Source organism: Cnephaeus nilssonii (assembly GCF_951640355.1).
Source record: "Cnephaeus nilssonii genome assembly, chromosome: 5".
In the NCBI taxonomy this organism is placed as follows: Eukaryota; Metazoa; Chordata; class Mammalia; order Chiroptera; family Vespertilionidae; genus Cnephaeus; species Cnephaeus nilssonii.
Window position 1 is genome coordinate 100,221,737 of NC_137076.1, and position 20,775 is coordinate 100,242,511.

The following is a 20,775-nucleotide window of genomic DNA, read 5'->3' on the forward strand; positions in this document are numbered from 1 at the left end:
CCAGGAAGAAGAAGTGACCAGGTGTGTCCCACACAAAGCTTTGCAAAGGAGAGAAAACTGACTAGGAGTACGCTGAAGGCTCATTAAAGGAACTGGAGGAAGATTGTTTGTGTGTCAAGAATGCCTTCCACTATCATTCTCCAGTCTCAGCCAGGCCATCTTAGGTCAGTCAAGTTGACTTGGTATCATTGCAAAGCATCGAGAGTGTATATTTATGCCTCATGTACTTTTTTTAAGTTTTTGTTTCCCCAATTCTCCTATAGCAAAAAGAGAATATAATTAATAATGATAAAATCAGTTTTGCTTTCAACTGCTTCAGAGTAAGATCTTGCATGAGAATGACAGACTTATCATGTGATCGGTGCACATAGAAAAAATCAAAAGATGACTTATTTTGGCTATTACCCCCCCCCCCCAAATCTATTAAATTAAACAGCAAGAAAATTAATTTACTGTATCGCGTTCTTCTATTTAGGCCGATGGTTTAAGTATACATTAAGCATTTGCAAGAGATTATGCGGCACGGACCAAATTTGCCTTTTAACGTTATCTGAGTCAGAACGTGAGTCAGAACGGAAGGCAGCATTTTCTTATAATCACAGTGTTGTTTGTTCCCTTTGGTGTGCTTAGGTGGCCACGTGACCCGTGCCAACACTCAGGCCTGACTTTTCTGAAATCATCAGCCATCAGCGCTCCGCCTGCCCGCCAATAATGGATGTGAAGGACCGGCGACACCGCTCTCTGACCCGGGGGCGGTGTGGCAAAGAGTGCCGCTACACCAGCTCCTCGCTGGACAGCGAAGACTGCCGCGTGCCCACACAGAAGTCCTACAGCTCCAGCGAGACTCTGAAGGCCTACGACCACGACAGCAGGATGCACTACGGGAACCGGGTCACAGACCTCGTTCACCGGGAGTCGGATGAGTTCCCAAGACAAGGTATGTGGAGCGGCGCCCGCTGACCCACTGTCCTTTGTTCCTGGCTTGCAGTGTTGGGTGTCATTGATGGCTGAGGTTCGTGACAACTGGGACAGAGCCTGGCGCCGTGGAGTGGTCCCTTAGAGCTTAGGCGAGAATGGTCCTTCTCATCCACTGTGTCAAGCCCCTGTGGGTTTCACAGAAGCGCTTCTTTGGTCCTGGACACTAAATTCTTGGACAATTTGGTGGTTGCTTTTGGGCACAGGCCATGGTAGGGTTTGACGGATGTAACATAGTAGCAGACCCTCGGCTCCCTACGGGGTATATTTCTCTTGAATTCTAGTATTTTGATTTCTTGGGGGAGGAAAACATTTGTCTCCCAAGTACTAACAGTTGACATTCTCTTCGTGTTCAGTATCCGTGAGGCATTGGTTAGCACCCGTCCAGGGTTGCTGTCAGTGTATGGATGCGTGGGCGGAAGCAGTAGAGCCAAGTTGGTTCACCAGCGCGAAGTCTTGTGTGTCGCCTTCCAGCCTTGCTGTGCGTGCAGTTTGCACCAACAGCGCAGCAAAGTTACAAGCGAATGCGCAGAAATGCGGTGGAGGCACTGGGAAGGGTCCACCTGCCAGTGCCAGGGGTCGAGGCCCCGCCTGCCTGGTTGTTCCATTACCGAGTCTTTATTTCTTGTTATAGTACATGTTGCAACTAATTTACTTGCTCCAGCTACCTGAGCTTGTTTCCCAGTCCTTTTCGGCTGCTGTAACAAAATGCCACAGCCGGTGGCTTACAGACGACAGAAATGCATTTAGCACGAAGGGACAGACAGATCTGGTGTCTGAGGAGGGCTCTCTTTCTGGTTCAGGAACAACTGTCTTTTCCTGTGTCTTTGCATCGCTGAGGGGGATCAGGCAGCTCTCTGGGGCCTCTTTTATGAGGGCGCTGATACCCATGCATGAGCACTCCACCCTCATGACCTAATCACCTCCCAAAGGCCCTCTTCCAAATACCAAAGGGATTAGGTTTTAATATAAGGATTTGGAGGGAGGGTCACAAGCATTCAGTCTACAACAGCTTGAATTCCATTCCTAGTTGCTTAACTTCCTTAAATTACTTTTCTTTATTTCTTAGAAGACTATATATATATATTCTATAAACCAGCGGCTTTTCTAAAAAACATATTTCCATATGCTCTCAACTCATCCTAGCTCCAGCTTTAATAAACTATTCACCCAAGTCAGCCAAGAAACAGTTAAAATTGTGTTTCCATTGCACTTATAGACCCTTGCAAGATACAATTTTCATTTAATCTTCACTCTTATTTTCCGAGTTATCTCCATGTAAATGAAACACATTTCAAACGGGGGGTGTTGCTTGAAAATTGCTCTGTATTAAATGCCTTTGATCTCTGAGTGACTTCAACAAGTGTTTGACTTCAAGTTCTCACCAGAATCCCAAAGTGCCTGTAGTGGGAAGTGGAAAAAGAAACGAAGAAGCACAGCATAATGAATGAAGGGAGTGCTTAAATGTCCAGTATGAAAAGTCGTGACCCCTTCCTGTTATTCCCAAGAGCATCACCAATACAAGACTCAGATATTTGGGAAGGGGGATGCACCTTCATCTTGGTTGAAAGCCTTTCATTTTCTGCTGTATTTCTGCTCTCACTTGCCATGTTGCGCATACATTTTGTGTCTCGTGGTTCTGTGCTGCAAAGTGCACTCTCTTCCTAGGCCTCAATAAAGGTGCCTCCTGGCTTCTGCATCCTTGTGCGCTGATCTGTAGGCCCCAGATCATTGTTGACTTGTGGACGGGCCTGTCACCTTTCCCCTTGTTAATATGGAGGCACACTGAAGCCATGCGCTTGGGATTTTATTTTCCAGTATACCTTTATCCCTCCTGTTTAATCTTGCTCCATTGATAATAGTGGAAATTGCTTGGCCCTATCAGACTCATCGCTTTGCAATGAACAATTCACACATGCCGCGGTGTGTTGTTATTGAACCCATCTTTGTTTGCGTAATGTGTTTGCAGGAATTAAAAACTGTGCAGGCCAAAAGCAAAAATGAAAAGGCATTGGGAAGTATTTGCATATGCAAGTGCCATTCCTTCTGAAGACATCTATGAAATTTATGCATGAAAATGTAGTCAGGGTCTGAGTGGATCTACTTTGATGGGTTCTGAAATTGAACTCTGCAGGAAGTAAATAAGCACATATTTAAGGAGAGGGGGGAACAGGAGGCTCAATCTGGCAAGCAACGCATTCGACATGAAACTTAGCCTCTGCAGAGAGGGTTAAAATAAATTTTACACTCAGTAATAACCATCATTTTTTAAAATGTCATGCGTTTCCCATATTATTTCCGTATACATGAAATCAAGGAGCAGGATCATCTCGGTACTTACTAGCCTAGAGGTACATTAGCGAGGATCATAGCGTGATCATCTCCTGTGGTATTCTTATCTAAAACCCAAGACACTGATTATAAAACAAACACGCTTCTCACATCCACACAAGTTTGGCAAACACAGTTGGATGACTCTCCAGATGCTCCGAGTGGAAAAGAATTGCCAGCCAGTGAAGTGAGGCAGGGCTGGGGTCAGACCTTGTCCAGTTTCCCCAGCTGGCCAGCTGCACGTTATCAAATGTGAGAGGCTGCCGGGGCCCAGCAGGAGAGAGGGGCCAGGTCTTCCCCTGAGAAGCGTACAGAGGCTCCTGTCAAAATGACACCTTCTTGCTTGCTTTCAACACAGACTCCTCTTCTGCCTTCTTCAATTGGGGGCCTCTTAAGCAGAGAAAGAAGATGCAAATTACCTGTCTGACCTCTATCATGTTGGATCTTCCTGGTGTGAGGGGAGGAAATGGCTGACCTTACGTCTGTGGCCATTAGAGTAATGAGTAATTAGTTAATGACTAATCCTGCAATAAATAGCAGCCTAGTGGTCGGAGTGTTAATGCCCCTGACAAAAGTGCCCAGTGGTCTGATTTGTGATCAGACCCAGGCCCAATCCAACCTGTGAAGGAGGTGCCACTTTGAATAATAGAGGTCGGCCGAGTTCCCAGGCAAGTTGTATAAGCTTGTTCTTTGGGACTCTGAAGTGTAGGTGTAGAGAGGTATGATATACAAGTCACGTTGCCATGTCTTAGGAGCCTGAATTTGAACTTGACCTTGACTTTTGTATATGTGTGTGCCTGTGACTCTGGCAGGCATTCTGTGCCTTGCTAGGATTAGTACACAATGTGCATCTATGGTGAACAACGGTGACAGTAACAGTAACAGTAACAGAATAATGTCTAATACTGGTATGCACTTTCTACATGTCAGGTGCCAGGCTTAGCATTTTGCTTGTATTAACTTAGTTAAGGTTCACAATGAAAAAGTGAGATGGGCCATATCATTGCTTCCTTTTTCTTTTGTAACAGATTAGGAAACTGAGACATGGAGAGATTCATTAAATCATCCAAGTTTACTAATTTAGGAATAGTTAGAGACAGGTTTCCAACCAGAGTTAGATTCAAGAGCTCTGTTTGATCACCTCCCGATGCATAAATAGAGAAACAAAAGACAAGTCATTAAAGCTTCAGAGGCTAGGAAGAGCCTACGAAGTTCAGTTTACAAACGTTTTAGGGGTCCACCCCTTTAAACTTTCTTAATAATAAAGGACCTATAGTCACTAATATTGACTGAACAGATCATGAGGACTATACCAGCAGCCCACCGATCTGTAGTCCTGCTCTCACCCATTTTCTCCATTTCCATCACTACCCCAGACCCCCTGAAAGTGTTTCTAGCTGCAGTCCCTCCCAACTGACCACTGTTATAGGAAAAGCTTCCTACTGTCCAGATACTCTGCCCTACCCTACCATCATCACCCTTTTGCACAACCTCTCAACCTGGAACACTAACCAAGAAAGGCGTGGCTCTCTAAATGTTATTGCTCAGGTAAGCAGAACCGGCTGGTGTCTGAGCAAGCCAAGACCCCGCGGGCCAGAGAGGTCAGCCAGGCTTCTCATTCCTCAGACAGCCCAGCCCTTTGTCCCACTTAGCAGCGCAGGTCTCTGAAGAGGAGGCTGAGATTGAATTCTCTCTCTGCACCGCAGATGGGCTGTTTGGGTCAAGGCAGAAGAAAGAACTGGGGGAAGTTTGGATTTTTAAGCAAATGCTTGCACCAGTTCTCTCAATCAGTTCTAGCACCGAAATAACTTTCAGCAGCCCTTCGATGCACAAATACAAAAACACATACACAATATGCATATTAGGCTTGGTGTGATTTGGGTATTTCATAAACCATTTCTCACTCCTGTGATCTTTAAAACAATTTGAGCATAATTTTTTTTGCCCTGTGTAATTTGACAAAGCATAAATTTAACCCATGTTAATGAGCTGAAAACGCATGAACAACTAATAAGCAACAGTATTACCTGTATTGATTCAATTAGTATATATATAATAATTGTTGACACACTTTGAAAAACCTGTGAGCATTTCTGTGTACACCATTGTCATAAAACTGTTATTTTTTTATGGCACCCAAAGCAAAAGTTAGAAAGGTTTTATTTTGAAGAATGCCAATCTCTTAATTTAATTTACTTTCAAAGAACAACTTTTAGATTTTAGTGAAGTTCAAGAGTTTGGTCAATACTTGGAAGGCTGAAAAGTACCTTGAGAAGATTGCTTTCAAATTATTCTCCTGCCTCTAGGCAGGAGTTCTGTTCAAAAACCTCAACTGAGAATACATGTGCCTCTTAATCTTCATTTGTGTTGTTTTTAAAAATCTTTTAGGAAAAAAAAGAAGACTCTACAGTCTTTCAATGAAATATGGCTTGTTGTCTTCTGCCTGGCTAACTTAAATCTATGTTGCTTCATATGAGAGGCATATGGGAGAACAGTTAGAAGCAGACCAGAGTTAAATTGTGTCAGCATCCTAGCACTCATGTGTTCTATCAGGGTGGACCTTATAAGGCCCGCAATTTCATTTGGTCTGGCCCTGCCAAGGCATTAGGTGTGAGTGCATTAAATGTTTGACCAAATATAGCAGGCTAATTTGTAAGCTGATAATTTTTATGTTATAAGTATTCAAATGGCCCTTGGCAGAAAAAAAGGTTCCCCACCCCTGTTAGGTTCTCCTTTTCTCTATCTATAAAAGTTCCCACGGATGTAGTTATTAGGATCATTTATAACAATTATGTGTTTGTCATTCTATGGACATTGTCTTTCTCTTAATACGTGATGACTCAAGGCTAGTGTTATTATTATAATTAGTGTCATTTCAATCCTATTTCCAGCAAAAGTGGTGATCATTTATTCTCCTACTCTCATAATATTGCATGCAACAGAAAATTTTTCCCTTGGATTTGTTTCCTGTGACTTGAAAAATTCTGACATCTTCAAACCCTGAATTTCTCCTGAAGTTGTTGATAGAGTGTGTTTGACTCCCTATGCACCATACCTTTTGCTCCCAAAGATGAATGTAACTCACACATTATTTCCCTATTTTTAGAAAGGAATGAAAGATACCATCTAACAGCTGTCAACTCATGCCAACACACTGTAATAGAGTTGCTAGTCAGACAGTTTTACAAGTTGAAAATAAAGATTGAAAAAATGCTCTAACATAGTGCTATTGGATACAAACAATTTTTAAAAAGATGTGCACTTTATGGCAGATAATTAAATGTAAATTTTAGGAATGGGTTTAATTAAGAGAAGACTATCCATATAATTTCTGGATGAAAATTAATTTGTTCTTATCACTTCATATGTAATAATTTGAGGTCTGTGTCTCTTATTCAATTTTATCTGGATTTTCTTTGTTGATATTCACTGCCCTTCTAGGATTATATCTATATTTTTCAGTCATTGTGGCCATTGGGTAGCAGTCTTCATGTTTGCCCAATCATTATCCTTCATGTACAGTCAACTCTGCATTCAACATTGGCTCTAACTTCCAATCCTTTTCCTGCTCTTCTCTGGTAGTAGCTTACCAGTTCCACCCTTAATCCTCTACTTGTTCTTCTCCATGGCATTTTCTTGGGAATGATCTTGTCCCTACAAGTACAGCATTCACTGTTTTACTTGTCAAGACTGTTTCAGTTACAAGTGAAAGTAAGATAATAATATCCCAAATGAGACTAGCTTTTCAAAAATAGGACTGTAGAATAGCAACACTTTTCATCTCATATTTTCCGTTCTCTTTACTTGGCTTTACTCTTCAAAAAGATTTATTTGAAGTTTTATTTTGACAACCCCAATCTCGTGTTCTCTTCCCTTGGTCACATCATTGGTAAGAGATGTTTTTATTTTTATTTTGTTTGTTTGTTTTCCCAAACTTGAGCAGAACATTTCCCAGAAAGATTCAGGTAGGGCTGGCATGGGCATATGACAATGGCCCTATCACTCTGACTTTAGTTGGCTATGTCTTGCACTTAGGCTTACCCTGTGCCTGGAGATAGCTTTGAGTGAGCACCTCCGAAACCCAATGGAACGGATTCCATGTGGGAAAGAAAGGGAAGTAGGTAAGGGATACTGATTGATTTGATAACAGATGCTTGCATCCCCAGTGATGCTGAAAGCTAAGATAAGTATGGTCCTTCCAAGCTCCATTTCTACTTTCCTCACTGCCCTTGGAGTATTTCTTCTTAGATAACCAAGTGACAAATAATATTTTTTTCCTCAAAATATGTTTCCATTTATTATTTCCCAGGTTTTGGGAATGGTATCACAACTCTTGCTTTTTAGGTAGACTCTGCCAAAACTCGCTCTTTTTTCTATTGCAGTTCCCCAGATCACAACCATTATTCCTTCTTAATTTATCTCATTTCCAATGTTCACATTTCATGAGAAGCTGCCAACTTTTCTTCACCATTTAAATTGCCTCCTTTTCTCAGTCTTCCTCCATATATTTTTCATAGAATGAATAGTCTTAGGTTTTTAAAGCACTTCCTTGTACTTGTCTCTTACTGAAATTAATTCAAAAATATTTGGGGGTACTTTGTGGGAAAACTGTATTATGAGACTTAGCAATGAATAAGGTCTGGTCTCTAGCCTTACAAAGCTTGACAATTCTGAAGAGGACAGGTATGATAGACATGTAACTAGGTACAGTCTAAGAAACACCAAGGAAGGGAAAACACTGAATAGTTTTGGAGAGATAGCCAACCTAGAATTTCACAGTAAGGATGTCAGAAATTATGACATCCTTTTATGCACTTGAAGAATGAGGAGAAGTTGAGAGATCAAACAGGCATGAAACAGTGTTCAAGCAAAACATATAGTATACCGGGAAGGCAAAAGTAGGTTTATAGTTGTGAGTACCTGAAACACGGAGCTTATTCTTGTATTATTATTTAATTATTGAATTACTTTCCTTACGAACAACTGAGACCTACTTTTGCCCACACCTGTATGCAAAAGATCCAGAGGTGGCATTGCTTCCAAGGATCTAAAAGAAGTTCAGGTTAGCTGAATGTGGAATGGGGACAGATGAGCTAGAGTGGTAGAGGGAGAAATTGGGTCATAAAGGCATTTCAGGGATACTATGCTGGCTTTGCTTTATGGAATAAGTTTCCGGGAGATACGGTGGTCAGTGATAGGAGTTAGGAGTTGTATTTCACCTAGGCAAAGGATTCTTAAAACCGGAACCAGGATAGTGGAGATGGTTTGGGAAGTATTGACTTTTTAGAACACTGTAAAAGGGGAGGTAGATATATTATTCTGGGACTTTTGTGCATCGACCGCTTTCTTTTCCTACAAAAAGATTATTGCCTTTCTGATGCTGAATTTCCTTAAATAGCCAGGAGAGGTCAATGCTTATAAACAACTCTTAAATGAGAGTGCATAGATTATTAGTTCAAGTCCTCCTGGAATGGTGACATAAGCCTGAATATAAACATGTGTTGTTACAAGAATTTGAATTTTTTTCTCAAGTTTTTAGGTTCCCACCTATGCAAAGAGTAGCACCAGCAACAGAGCACCTCATATGGGTCCAAAGCAAGGAAAATACTGTGTTGCATCCACCACTTCTCTATGTGACTGCATACCTTGTTAATTTTCTACCAGTGGCTAAATAAATCAGGGACACGGCAGATGTGAGGGGTGAGTGTGTGTGTGTGTGTGTGTGTGTGTGTGTGTGTGTGTGTGTGTGAACAAGTGAGTGTGTATTGTATTCCTGCCAATTGATATGTTGACTAGCAAAGCTGAGGATGTGTAGAAAGCAGAATCAGTACTTCCAGACTTCTGATGGGGCAAGCAAAGTCGGGGAGGGAAGAGGAGTCAAGGATATTGCTGAGGTTTGTGGTTACAAAAACTGACTAAATGTTAGTGATAATCACCAGGGTTTGAAACGGAGGATGAGCCGGTTTGTGAGTTAAGAGAGTATGTGTAATGATAGACCTTTTGAATTTGAGGTGCTTTTATGCCATGCATGTATATGATATCTAACAAAGAGCTAACTGTACAGTTCTGAAATTCTGGAGAGAGGGATGAACAGAGTAGATTTTTAGAAATTGACAGCTAATAATTTCATGGGAATTAGTGTGATCATCCAGGAAAAAATGTACAAGGAAAAGTAATAGGGAGCTCACGTGAGAACGCAGGTAATCAATGAACAGGAAAAGGAAGAAGACTCTTCAGTGGGAGTGAATAGAAAACTTACTTTCCTTACATGGTCTACTCAGTCAATCCAGACTTGAATTAGCATTCAACACATTAGTTTTATTTCCCAAACTACTACTCAGAGTTGGCTTCCTTTTAATCCCAAATAATGGTCACAAAGTTAATGCACACAGATAATTGTTGGCTCCTAAATATGTTGTAGTTGGCCTACAGATTGCTTTAGAAAATTTGAATAGAGTGTGTGTAGCCAACCTATTCATATTTCAGTTGCCTTATACTCCATGTCTGCCTTTTGTTTAAGTCCTTCTGTTCAGTCATGTATTGTATATGTCAGGCCCCCAAAGGCTATTGCAATTGCAAAAATAGCACAGACCTTCCTGTGTTCAATCCTTCCTTGTAAAATACCTATCTACCTATTCCAAATCCATTTATCCCACAGACTTAACCTGCGGAACCACCTCTTTGGTGACATCTCTGCCCTCCAAATTCCAGTGGCCCTTAACGTGTTGCTATTGTTATTATCCTCTTTGTGAGTGACTCAGCGTAACAGCACATGGTTCCATGACTCCTGTGAATCGGGAGATAAGCAAAGTACTCTGCAGTTTTGTGCTCTGCCTTACGGATGCCACTGTAAGAGACTGTCTTCTTATTAGGGGCTTGTATCCAGTTTTAATAAGAAGAATTTAAAGAACGTCTCAGACCAGCATTCCACTTAGAACATGTGGGTTGTGTGTCTAGCATGTCAGGATCAAATCCCACCGTGTGAAATGCCTACTTGCTTTACAAGACTCTGACACTCACACATTCGATTGCACTATCATTTGCTTTTTCTGAGTTATTGATCCAATAATGCTATCAGCTTTTCTGGGTGTGTGATGCATATTTTCATCGTGATTCTGTAGGGACCTACTACGTGTTGTCACGTGGGGGTGCCATGTGATAGGTGACAGGACACAATTCCAACTGGAAGTTTTTGTTTGTTTGTTTTTTAAAGTGCACTGTCAGATGAAAAAAAATTGCCAATATCTGTCTTGCCATGGCTTAGGGTCTGGGTCCAGGAGGAATGCTGCTCCGCCCGCTGATAAATCATCCCACTGATATTAGCAAAAGAGACATTACATGTTCAGTGTCATGTCTTAGGTTTATAATTTAATTTTCAGCTCTGGCAATCCAAGAAATCTCCCTAGGGACTTAAGCAGTGGAAGGGGCTGATGTGTACCTGAAATGAATTCATGTTCATTTCTTGAGCACCTTAATGGGCACACAGACCTCAGCAGCCCTTGCTCTCCGCTGCAGCCAAACTCCATTGCACCAAGAAGTTGCTCGCTATTCCTCCTGCACTGACTGCTTTCCTTTCCACTCAACCTCAAGTCAGATCTGCTTTAGTAATAAATCTCTGCTGAGCGCGATCAGAACAAATACTGAGCGTGTGCAAAGGTGTCAAAATAAGTGCAACATGGACTTGTTTAATAATGTCCCGCAGCCTTTTATACTATTTGGAATATTTTACTAACATGTTACTTTGAGCATTATGTTTAATGCATTTTCTCCAAGACAGAAAGGTCTTTTTGGAAATGAGAAAACAAACCAGAGAAGTCTGTTGGGCTTCCTTGCATTCTCAGCTGAACCTGGCCCTTTTCCAGGTCTTTGGCCAGAGCCAGGAAATGTGAAGCTTCTCTTTGTTTGCCTTGATTTATGAAGAGTGGGCATCGGACAGTTGCCGTCCCAATGGGATGCATTTTATTTTAAAAATAGTTTGAAGCACTTCTTTTTAAATTCCCTCACGTCCACTGCCACCTTGGCCGCATGATACATGCTTCCCGGCCCGTCCTTGTACAGTTAAGGTTTGCTCCGCGCTTGGCGAATGAAAGGACTGAATTTATTTGTAGCAGTTTGAACCAGAATGTTGAATTTATTCAGAGAGTAATTACGGTGGATTAAATATACCTCCCTGGGTCTATTTGCTGTAACTGGGGCATTGATAAAAGGGAGGAATATTACTTTAATGTCCTCACAATAAAAAGAATCTAGTCAACTGCAGGATAAATAGCCACAGCTCAAACCAATACCACTGAACATGAGTGCAAATTCAGGTGATCGCCATTGACTTCACAAAGACCCCTGTCTGCCTGGCAGCCTTGGGTTCAAGTTCTCCATGGGTCCCAATGACAATGCAGTTAATGCGCAACACTGACCCACCATTTGTGTGTGTTGCAAAAGCCCTGCCTGGAGATGACCCACTTAGTGCTCTCTGCTTCACCAACTCAGAGACTGAATAGCAGGGAGGCTCCAGCAAGGTGCTGAGCTGAGCAGTGAGGGGCCAGTGAGTGTGGCCACATGCCACGCCTGTCTCTGGACCAGTGGCAACACATTTGCTTCTCTGTGGAGCTGTGAAAAGTCCCCATGCCCAAGCCTTGCCTGAGACTGACTACATAAGAATCCTTGGGAAGTCAGACCCAGGCATCAGTATTTCTAAAACTGTATTCTTATACAAATAAAACATCTCGAAGGATTGGGTATAACGGGACACACTCTACAGAATATAACCATTTCTTTGGTAATTAGTAGCATTTTAAGTTTACAGAGTCTTATGCTTAGCCTAGTGACTCAGAATCTCACTTTTCACTCAGAAATGCATAATTCTAGTTGAACAGAGCTTCCTCACTCTTAGAGAGGTTTGCTTAACAAATGCCCTGTCGCCAGGAGCTGCAGTGTTTCCAGGCCAATAATAAGGAACCGTTTGCCTGGGTGTTAGGTATGAGGACCTTGGTTGCCAGGGTCCACCTTTTGTTGTTCTGAGTCAGAAGGAGCAAGAGGACTGATTCCTTTTGCGCTCCTGTCTCTCATCTTATATCATTAGAAGTGAGGGTTTAATTTGAGTACCTGACTTAGAATATAGCACATTTCCAATTAATTATATCAATGGATTCAACATTAAAACAATAATGAGTTTAAACCTATCATCGGAAAAAACACAACCAAGTTTGGTTATGTTGAAAGATGAAGTCAGTGAGGAAAGGTAGTGTTAATAGTGGAGGGGGTCCTACCTGCTTTTCCTTGTGAATATTTATTAAGTATGGTTCGAGTAAGGGTCCAAAGCCCAGCCTCACAGGGGAAGGAAGGTGAGATAAAGGAATGAAGCTGGCTGGGTGTCCAGTGTGTGTCCTGGTGGAAACTGTCTTGATTCAGGCCCTTGTATGTGCAGGCAGTGCCTCTAAGCTCTGGCAATTTGGTGCCATTGGGGAATTCAGATCTTGTGTTGTTAAATCTCCCAACTTCTCCAGAAAATTGAAAAAATCTGACGTTTTTTCCCCTAAAATTCTCAGATTTTAAATGTTGCTGTGATGACCACTGTAGAGCAGTTTACATAGGCTCTGCACAAGATCCTGGCCTCATTTCATGCCCTAAAGTTTGCTGAAGACAAGTTGCTGAATGCCCTTGGGATGGGAACAATCGAGTGTAGGCAGTCCCAGAGTCAGCAGCTGCGGGGCTCCTGTGACCAGTGGATAGGAAGCTGATAATAAATGCTCTTCCCCTTCATCCTGAGAAGCATAGCTCCAGGCTCCTTGGAAGAGTCCAGCACCATCCTCACTAGGCACCCACAGCAGTGTTCAACTCCAGACAGTGGGTTCAACCCTTTTGTGCTTTATCTCAACCAGGTACTATCTGCTGGCTTCCACTCCCTCGCCTCTACTCACAGGGAATATTGACTTCTTGGTCCTCAGTCTTCCTTAGTACACAGTGATCCCTTATCTTTTTAAAGGGGGTTTAATTTAGGTGTATCACAGCCACTTTTTCTTAAGAGGGAAGGATCCGTTTTGTTGTGTTTTTGTTGTTGTTGTTTTTTTTTAAATATATTTCATTGATTTTTTTCACAGAGAGGAAGGGAGAGGGATAGAGAGTCAGAAACATCAATGAGAAACATCTATCAGCTGCCTCCTGCATGCCCCCTACTGGGGATGTACCCGCAACCAAGGTATATGCCCTTGACTGGAATCGAACCTGGGACCCCTCAGTCCTCAGGCTGACACTCCATCCACCGAGCCAAACAGGCCAGGGCTTGTTTTGTTTTTAAAGACCAGAAAATCCTCTGTCAGCCACAGACATACCATCCGTGGTTGTATGGAATATCATAGCTTCCTGTTCACAGGTAGCCTTCATAGATGTGGGAATGCCAGCTAAGCCAAGTGTTGAGGAAACCTAAGAAAATGAATAAATGGATAGGAGCTCATCTTGAAAATCTGTCATTTACATTATTCTGAGAACTTTCTTTTTTGGAGCTTTCTGTCACCATCATTGGTTTCTCCAACTCTGCATCACTCTAGTATCCTCCTTCTTTTGTCTAACCCAGAGACAAAAGAGTATAATACTAATGTTAATGGCTTAAATTTGCTGAACAGTGGCCATGGGCCTCAGTATGCCTATGAGGTTCATACATGAAAATCATCACTATGTTTAAAGACAACCAAGGATTAGAAGATTTAGTTACCCTACCGAGGACAGGCAACTTGTATGTAAGAAGTGGAAAGAGAATCAAACCTAAGTAATCTGACTTCACTGGCTGCTGTGGCTGGTGTAAGGACATGTTTGTTGATTGACTATGTAACAATCCTACTTCCCTCAACATTTGCTGGAGGGAAGAAATCCAATTCCAGTGTCAAGCTGATCTAGACAGGCAGACTGCTGGAGAGCGGAGTATCATTACAGCTGTTCAGAAATGCAGAGTGCTCAGATCTGCGCAGCCAGATGGAAATCATAGTTCAAGCTTAGTGTTGTCAGACAGCAGAGGCTATGGGCAAAGGGGAAGGCATGGGTGAGTGATTTTTGACTGTTTATCTCTAATGTGTGTGGCCAGTGTCACTCCCATCTCTGATGGCAGTGATTTATTCTATTATACTGTCAGGATTAAAACACCTTAGCAGGGAAAATAAAGGGAGGGATACAAATGCTGTGTCATTGATGTGACAGATGCTATTTCTCTGGTAACTATAGACGGTGAGTATATGGAAACTCTCTCAAAAGTGCCATGGCCGTAGAATGTCAGACCAGTCAGACCTTAGGGACCTGTCTATTTCAAACCATTCATTTGACAGATAAAGGAACTTAAACTCAGAGCTTCTGTGGTACTCAAGGTCACACAGCTCCTAAGATTAGAGCTAGAACCCCAGTTCCCTCTTCCCAGTTCAGTTTTAATCCAGCTACATCACCTGCTGGACAGGTTCATTGTCCCTTCCCCTAAGTTCAGAGTTGAGTTTTACATTAAGTAAAGAATCTGCCTATATTTTAACAAGAGCAATGAAAAGTAGGAGCTGGAAATTATTCCTTTTGCCCTTCAGTATCCATGCAAGTATGTTTTTAATCCCAGACCTCTGGCCCTGGGCCCTCCTCGCTGCTGTTATATTTTTTTTTTTTTTTTGCTAGCTCCTTTCCCTTGTCTGAAACAAAAGAGAACCTTCTCACCTCCTCGCCCTTGTTAAGCGATGGCCTGGGCCATTCTCTGCCTGCTCCTTGCTGTGTCCTCACCCATCCTTACTTCAGCTTCTTCATCTCCTGTCTCTCTCCTGCCATTTCTTGTGATAGAGAGGGTGGATCAGAGCAAGCGAGAGTTCCAGCCTGCAGAGAATCCCAAGCTCCCATCTCTTCACCACCTGCCTCCTTCCTCACGTCTCCTGCACAGGTTTCTCAGCAACTGAGATATTCTGAACTGCTTGAAATCAGTGAGACAACACAGAATTTGAAGTAGGAAGACATGGCTCCAACCCTAAGCCAGGCCACAGTGAGCCATGTGATGTTGGCGAGTCATAGGCAGGTCTCTTTGGGGTTAACTGTGCTCCTCTGCACAACTGGTGTCCTAGAACCTCATCCTAAAAGTTATTTTGCGAGTGAGGTCCATTGATGATGAAATACCTTGTAAGCAATGTTTCATTACCCCCAATTGTCACTGTGGATGATGTGCTCAGTGACAGGTTACTGTAAACTCCACAACTCTATTTGAAAATCCCCATGTGCTCAAACACTTTCATGTGCTGACACAGACCTCCTAGGGTTGACCTGTCCCAGCCAAGGACACTGAGCCCAGAGGCTCCCCAAGCCATGAAAACATTCAGGTGTCAACGAGTGCTTTGTTTCCCTCTAGCCGCGCTGCCCACCAGAGCCCTTCCATGTCCACCAGACACAGGGCCGATGCTTTCCCAACTCTGAGCTCAAGAACCACTTGGCGGTGAAATATCATTTCTTGAGGCACAGATCTCACAAAGTCCCTCTTGTAAATGTGCCATCGGGCTCTGCAATAGATGGCGTTCACTCTCCAATAGATAAGTCTGCTGTGGGGTAGCCCTAAAGTTGAGACAACAGTGTTCACGCTCTATGTCTCCAGGCGTGAAAATGGACGCATATGTGCATAAGACTCACCTGAAAGCAAGCAAGGGAGACCATGGTGGAGGTGAGGGTGGGGCAGGGAGCTGGGTGTGTTGCTGCTCAATCAGAGCCAGGGCTCATCGAAGACCTCTCTAGCCACTTCATAGATTTAGCTTTAGAATCGCCTAGAGTTCTGCATGCTCTAGTTTTGTAGAGGCTTAACATTTTATCTGTTTGGGGGGTGGTTTTAAATTTTTAAAAAAAATCAGTATTCTAGAAGGATGCTCCTGTCTCCTCCAGTAAATCTCCTACTTTACGCGCCGCTGCTGAGGCAGGTGAGCCTGCTATGGATATAGCGCCACAAAGAAACTCAGGAAGATCAAAGGCCCCTGTCCCCGCCTCTCTGATCCCAGTGGGTTGGTACCAGAATAGAAGCAACCCCCCCCCCACACACACACACAAAACCCCCAAAGCTCAAAGCAGGATGGATCCCTCCAAAAAGCGAAGGTCTGTAAACAGCTTGAAACCCTCCTCCGTTGTTTGCTTTATCCTCCCCACCATTCAAACCTTAGGGCTGCAGAAAGGATTCAGATCCTCATATCCAGGCTAGTGAGTTTAAACCGCAGGAGATCAACACTTACCTGTGGCTGGCTTTGTCCCTAGTTTTGTTGCAGAGCTGGGGATACAGACATGAAAAAGGTACAGCCCTTGCTCTCGGGAAACACACTAATGCAGAGGAGGGAGAAAGAGCCTTCAAGTGCTAATGCCATGCACAGACTACCTGGCAGGCAGAAGCACAGTGTATTGTGGGAGCAGACGGGAAGGCTTCCCAGAGACCCTTGTAGGTAAAGACTCTGTGTTGGGCGTCAGGGTTGCGTTTGCTGAAGGTTTCCTAAGATCCATTTAGGTTTGCTCTAGTGTGAACGAGGTTACTCAAGTAGACAGAGAAAATAGCATCCCGATATTTAAATATATGATCACCCTTTCTTCATAAGTGCTTAGCTGGAAGTGTCTCGGGATGAATGCTGGAGCGCGTATCTGTGAATGTATACCATATTGGAAACAGATTTACTGTCCCAAAGTGTAATGCTTACTCAGCCATCTGATGAGATTCGAGCTCGGAACAGTTTGAGAGGGATGCATGGAGCTGTTTTATTACAAGATGCTGTTATGAGTTATAGCAGCTTTCCTTATGCTAGATGGCTGTCGCCAAACAAGTTACATGAATATAAGCAGTTTTATTTGCAATTTTTTGCTTACATTTTCTTAGCATATTCCGATTATGGCTTCTCACAGCCCTACGTGTGCTTCTCTGGCACCCCCAGGATATGGCTCTATTCAGAGCCAAAAAGAGCCTTTAAAAATATTGGTACAAAGTCCTCCTTAGAGTATGCGGTGTTTCTGTGTATGGAAGCTATCGCCTGGCACTTGTTTGAAGGAAAAAAAAAGGGGGGGGGCCTTTTCACTTTTGTATATATGTGTTTATTTCATAGAAAACTTAACAAACACATTAATTAGCCTCTCGTTTTACTCAGAGGCTGTGACCACTAAGTTGGAGCTTTTGTGTTTTAGGGAAAAAATCAATAGTGCTTGGAATTTCATTTGCTAGGACTGAACCCGAAAGAACCAAAATGAGAAAGAATTCATTTTCCATGAGAGATGTACACCAGGCGTGGTTCTTACATACAAATTCTCGGCAGGAAAATCAGTGTTGTTGATTCCCCTTGAAGGTGTGCAAGTGGAGCAGAGAAATTGATGACGTTAATAAAAATGATAATAGCAGTAAATTAGTTTATACTAAATGCAAATAATGGTTAAGCTGGGACCCAAATGAACCTTGGACAGCTAGGGACTTCATTTAAACCCCATTTATTCTTATTTTATTAAGTAGTTAATTGTGTTATTAATAGTTAGAATAAATATTTAGTGTAGCTCAGTACTCAGAGTCTGTCTTTGTTTCACTATTTATTTGGGGAAAATTAGTGCTTGGCTTGGCCCAGGGTTTGGGGGTTCCCGAGCGTCTGATGTGACTGCATAACCAGGCTTCACCAGCAAGAAGACTAGGACACAGGCTCCCTGGGGTTGTGGATAATTTAAAAGATCAGTTTTCAAGTGTTTTTTTAAATTACTTGCGTTGAATTTTTGTCTGGTTATAGAAGCAATTTATATCCATTGTAAATTATTTGAAAATAACAAGTACATAAAGAAGAAAATTAAAACCACCTATTACTTTACCTCCCAACAGCGATTGCTATTATCATTTTGGTATATTTATTCTACAGCTTTTCAGCTGTTTGTGTATATGTGTAACGCATTTCCAGAACTGGAATTATATGATGCCATACCCTGCTCTTTTTACTTATTATGTCAATATTTTCCTCTTCTTAAAAAATATCCTCCTGAGATAAGATTTCTTTGACAGCTTTGTGGCATTGTCATATGGGTATACCCACAGTATCCCTTTCATGTAATCTGTTTTTCCACTAGAATGTTAGTTTTCTACGTTTTTGGTTAGAATACTCCAGTGAGCATAATTCTACATAAATCTTTGTACATATCACTGATTTCCTCAGAATGCATTTATGCGTATTTGTTTTTAATATATTTTATTGATTTTTTACAGAGAGGAAGGGAGAGGGATAGAGAGCTAGAAACATCGGTGAGAGAGAAACATTGATCAGCTGCCTCCTGCACACCCCCCACTGGGGATGTGCCCACAACTAAGGTACATGCCCTTGACCGGAATCGAACCCAGGACCTTTCAGTCCGCAGGCCGACGCTCTATCCACTGAGCCAAACCGGTTTCGGCCATTTATGCGTATTTTAAGTTATACTAATGTAGAGGGGACAAAAGGAACAACTGGGCTACCGAGGCTTTCGTGTGGGTCTAAATGTTTAGGACACTCATGTAAACTGAAAATACCATTAAAAGCAAAATTAAAACTCTACTTACGAATTATATCCCAGCATCATATTTTTCTCATTGCATTTTATTTTTAACACCTATTATTTTATCATTGTATTGTAATAATATGTTTAAATCAATTTTAAATTGTGTGAATGTAGGGATTCTCTGGCATATTTCTCTAGATCCCTATTAACTACCCCTCCAACCGTGGGCTTTTAGCAATGGCAGTTTAATTGTTAAAGCGTACGGAATTTTGAATTGGAGCATGAAGCTAGTTTTAATTTCTCACTTGATGGTAGACATATATAGCTTTTTATATGTGTACATAAAAACACACATATTAAATATGTATATTAGATAAACCAAATTGAACACATTACATATATTAAAATGCATGAAAATAGGTATTTATATCCATACCTAAAAGGCATATGTTTTAAAAGTAAGTTACACTATTTAAATAATTTGTGCAAAGAGTGAAGTGATTTGATTCTGATGTGTTTTAATCAGTTGACCAATACAACAGTTCATAATAAATACCATAAGCCCTACGGAAATCTGGTCTCTTCTGCTCTACCTGGTAAAGTATTACTTGGAGTTTATCTTGTATCATGGGCTGAAGCACACAGAGAAGATGGAGTCGCGAGACAAAGGCAGGGCTTGCTGGATCTTTCTGTCTCATTTTGTGTGTATCTGTGGGAAGCTTTCCACCTATACAACAAATCATCCCCAGAGAGGGCAGTGTCAGGATATGAGAAAGGAGCAAAAAATGAAATGATGTCGGATTCCCATGGGAAAAATAGGTCTTATGTGAAAATTAATCTCAGTGTGGTACAACATTTGTTACATAAACCTGAAGAAAAGAAGAAAAAGAAAAGCACTCGTGAGAAGACGCTTTCTCCCTCCGAAGCCCTCTCTGTGACCTCTCTAGTTTCCTGTGACACTGCGAGGCGATGGGGCATCCTGTGCGAGGTTCTCGGGGCTTCAGCAGCTGAGTAGCCAGCATGCGCTGCCTGGCAGGACCCTGGTAAGAGATGGGCTCAGTCTCCTGAAGCCTCAACCCTTTCATGAGGATCTGGCACTGATTTACTTAATTACCTTGGCAAGGCACATACTTTTTTTTCCCCCTTTTAATGTGATTTTTTAAATTGATTTGAGAGAGAGAAAGAGAAAGGGAGAGGGAGAGATACATCGATGAGAGAGAACCATCAATCAATCAGCTGACTCCTGCACACCCCCACCAAGGATTGAGCCTGCAACCCAGGCATGTGCCCTGACTGGGAATCGAACCTGCAACCATTCGGTGCATGGAATGATGCTCAACCAACTGAGCCACACCGGCCAAGGCAAGGCACGTATTTAGGCCCACATTTCCTTTCCTAAAATGAGGCCAAAGAAGGCATGAATGATCAATAAGACCCCTCTATCTCTGCTTCTATGTAGACTCAACCTAGCTCTCCAGCTGACTTGGTAGGTCTTTGAATATATCTAATTTCATATTATTAATATCACGGTATGTGGAATCCGATGTGCGAGAATTGCCCCTAAATTTAAATGTACAGATAGAGTGAATGCCATTTGAAGTAAAGAACCTCTGGATTGGCTCCAAAGAAGTGTCTATTCTATTCCACCTACTTCCTGCCCTGAGTGTCATTTTCATGCTCACCAGCACCCTCTACCAGATTACATCACCCCCCTTCCTTAATCCAGGGGGGTGATGTTTATAAATATTGTGTGACTGGCATAGCCTTGCAGTATTGCCTTACAGTGACAAATGGTGTTGTGAAGAGATTGGCGTTTTGTTACAATTCACGTGGATATTAATTGTACCTATGCAGACTCAAAAATCTCTTTCTTTAGATTTCAATTTCTTGCACTCCTGAGAAATTGAATGTTTGTTCTCCTAATATGCTTATCAGTAAATTCTTGATTTTGTTTGAAAAAAAAAAATCCAGGGCAAGTGCTTACATTATCACCATCATCTG

General features: G+C 42.2%; 1 protein-coding gene across 4 annotated transcripts in view; it reads left to right on the plus strand.

Moving 5' to 3' along the window:
• Window positions 1-711: 711 nt before the first annotated feature.
• The window catches only part of TENM2 (teneurin transmembrane protein 2), a gene marked incomplete at both ends in the record, with an annotated part of 890,113 nt that continues 870,049 nt past the window's right edge, over window positions 712-20,775 (plus strand). For all 4 annotated transcript variants that reach the window (XM_079771922.1, XM_079771923.1, XM_079771924.1 and 1 more), the window contains one exon: window positions 712-937. In XM_079771922.1, the coding sequence (XP_079628048.1) occupies window positions 712-937 (226 nt within the window). The remainder of the gene's footprint in view (window positions 938-20,775) is intronic.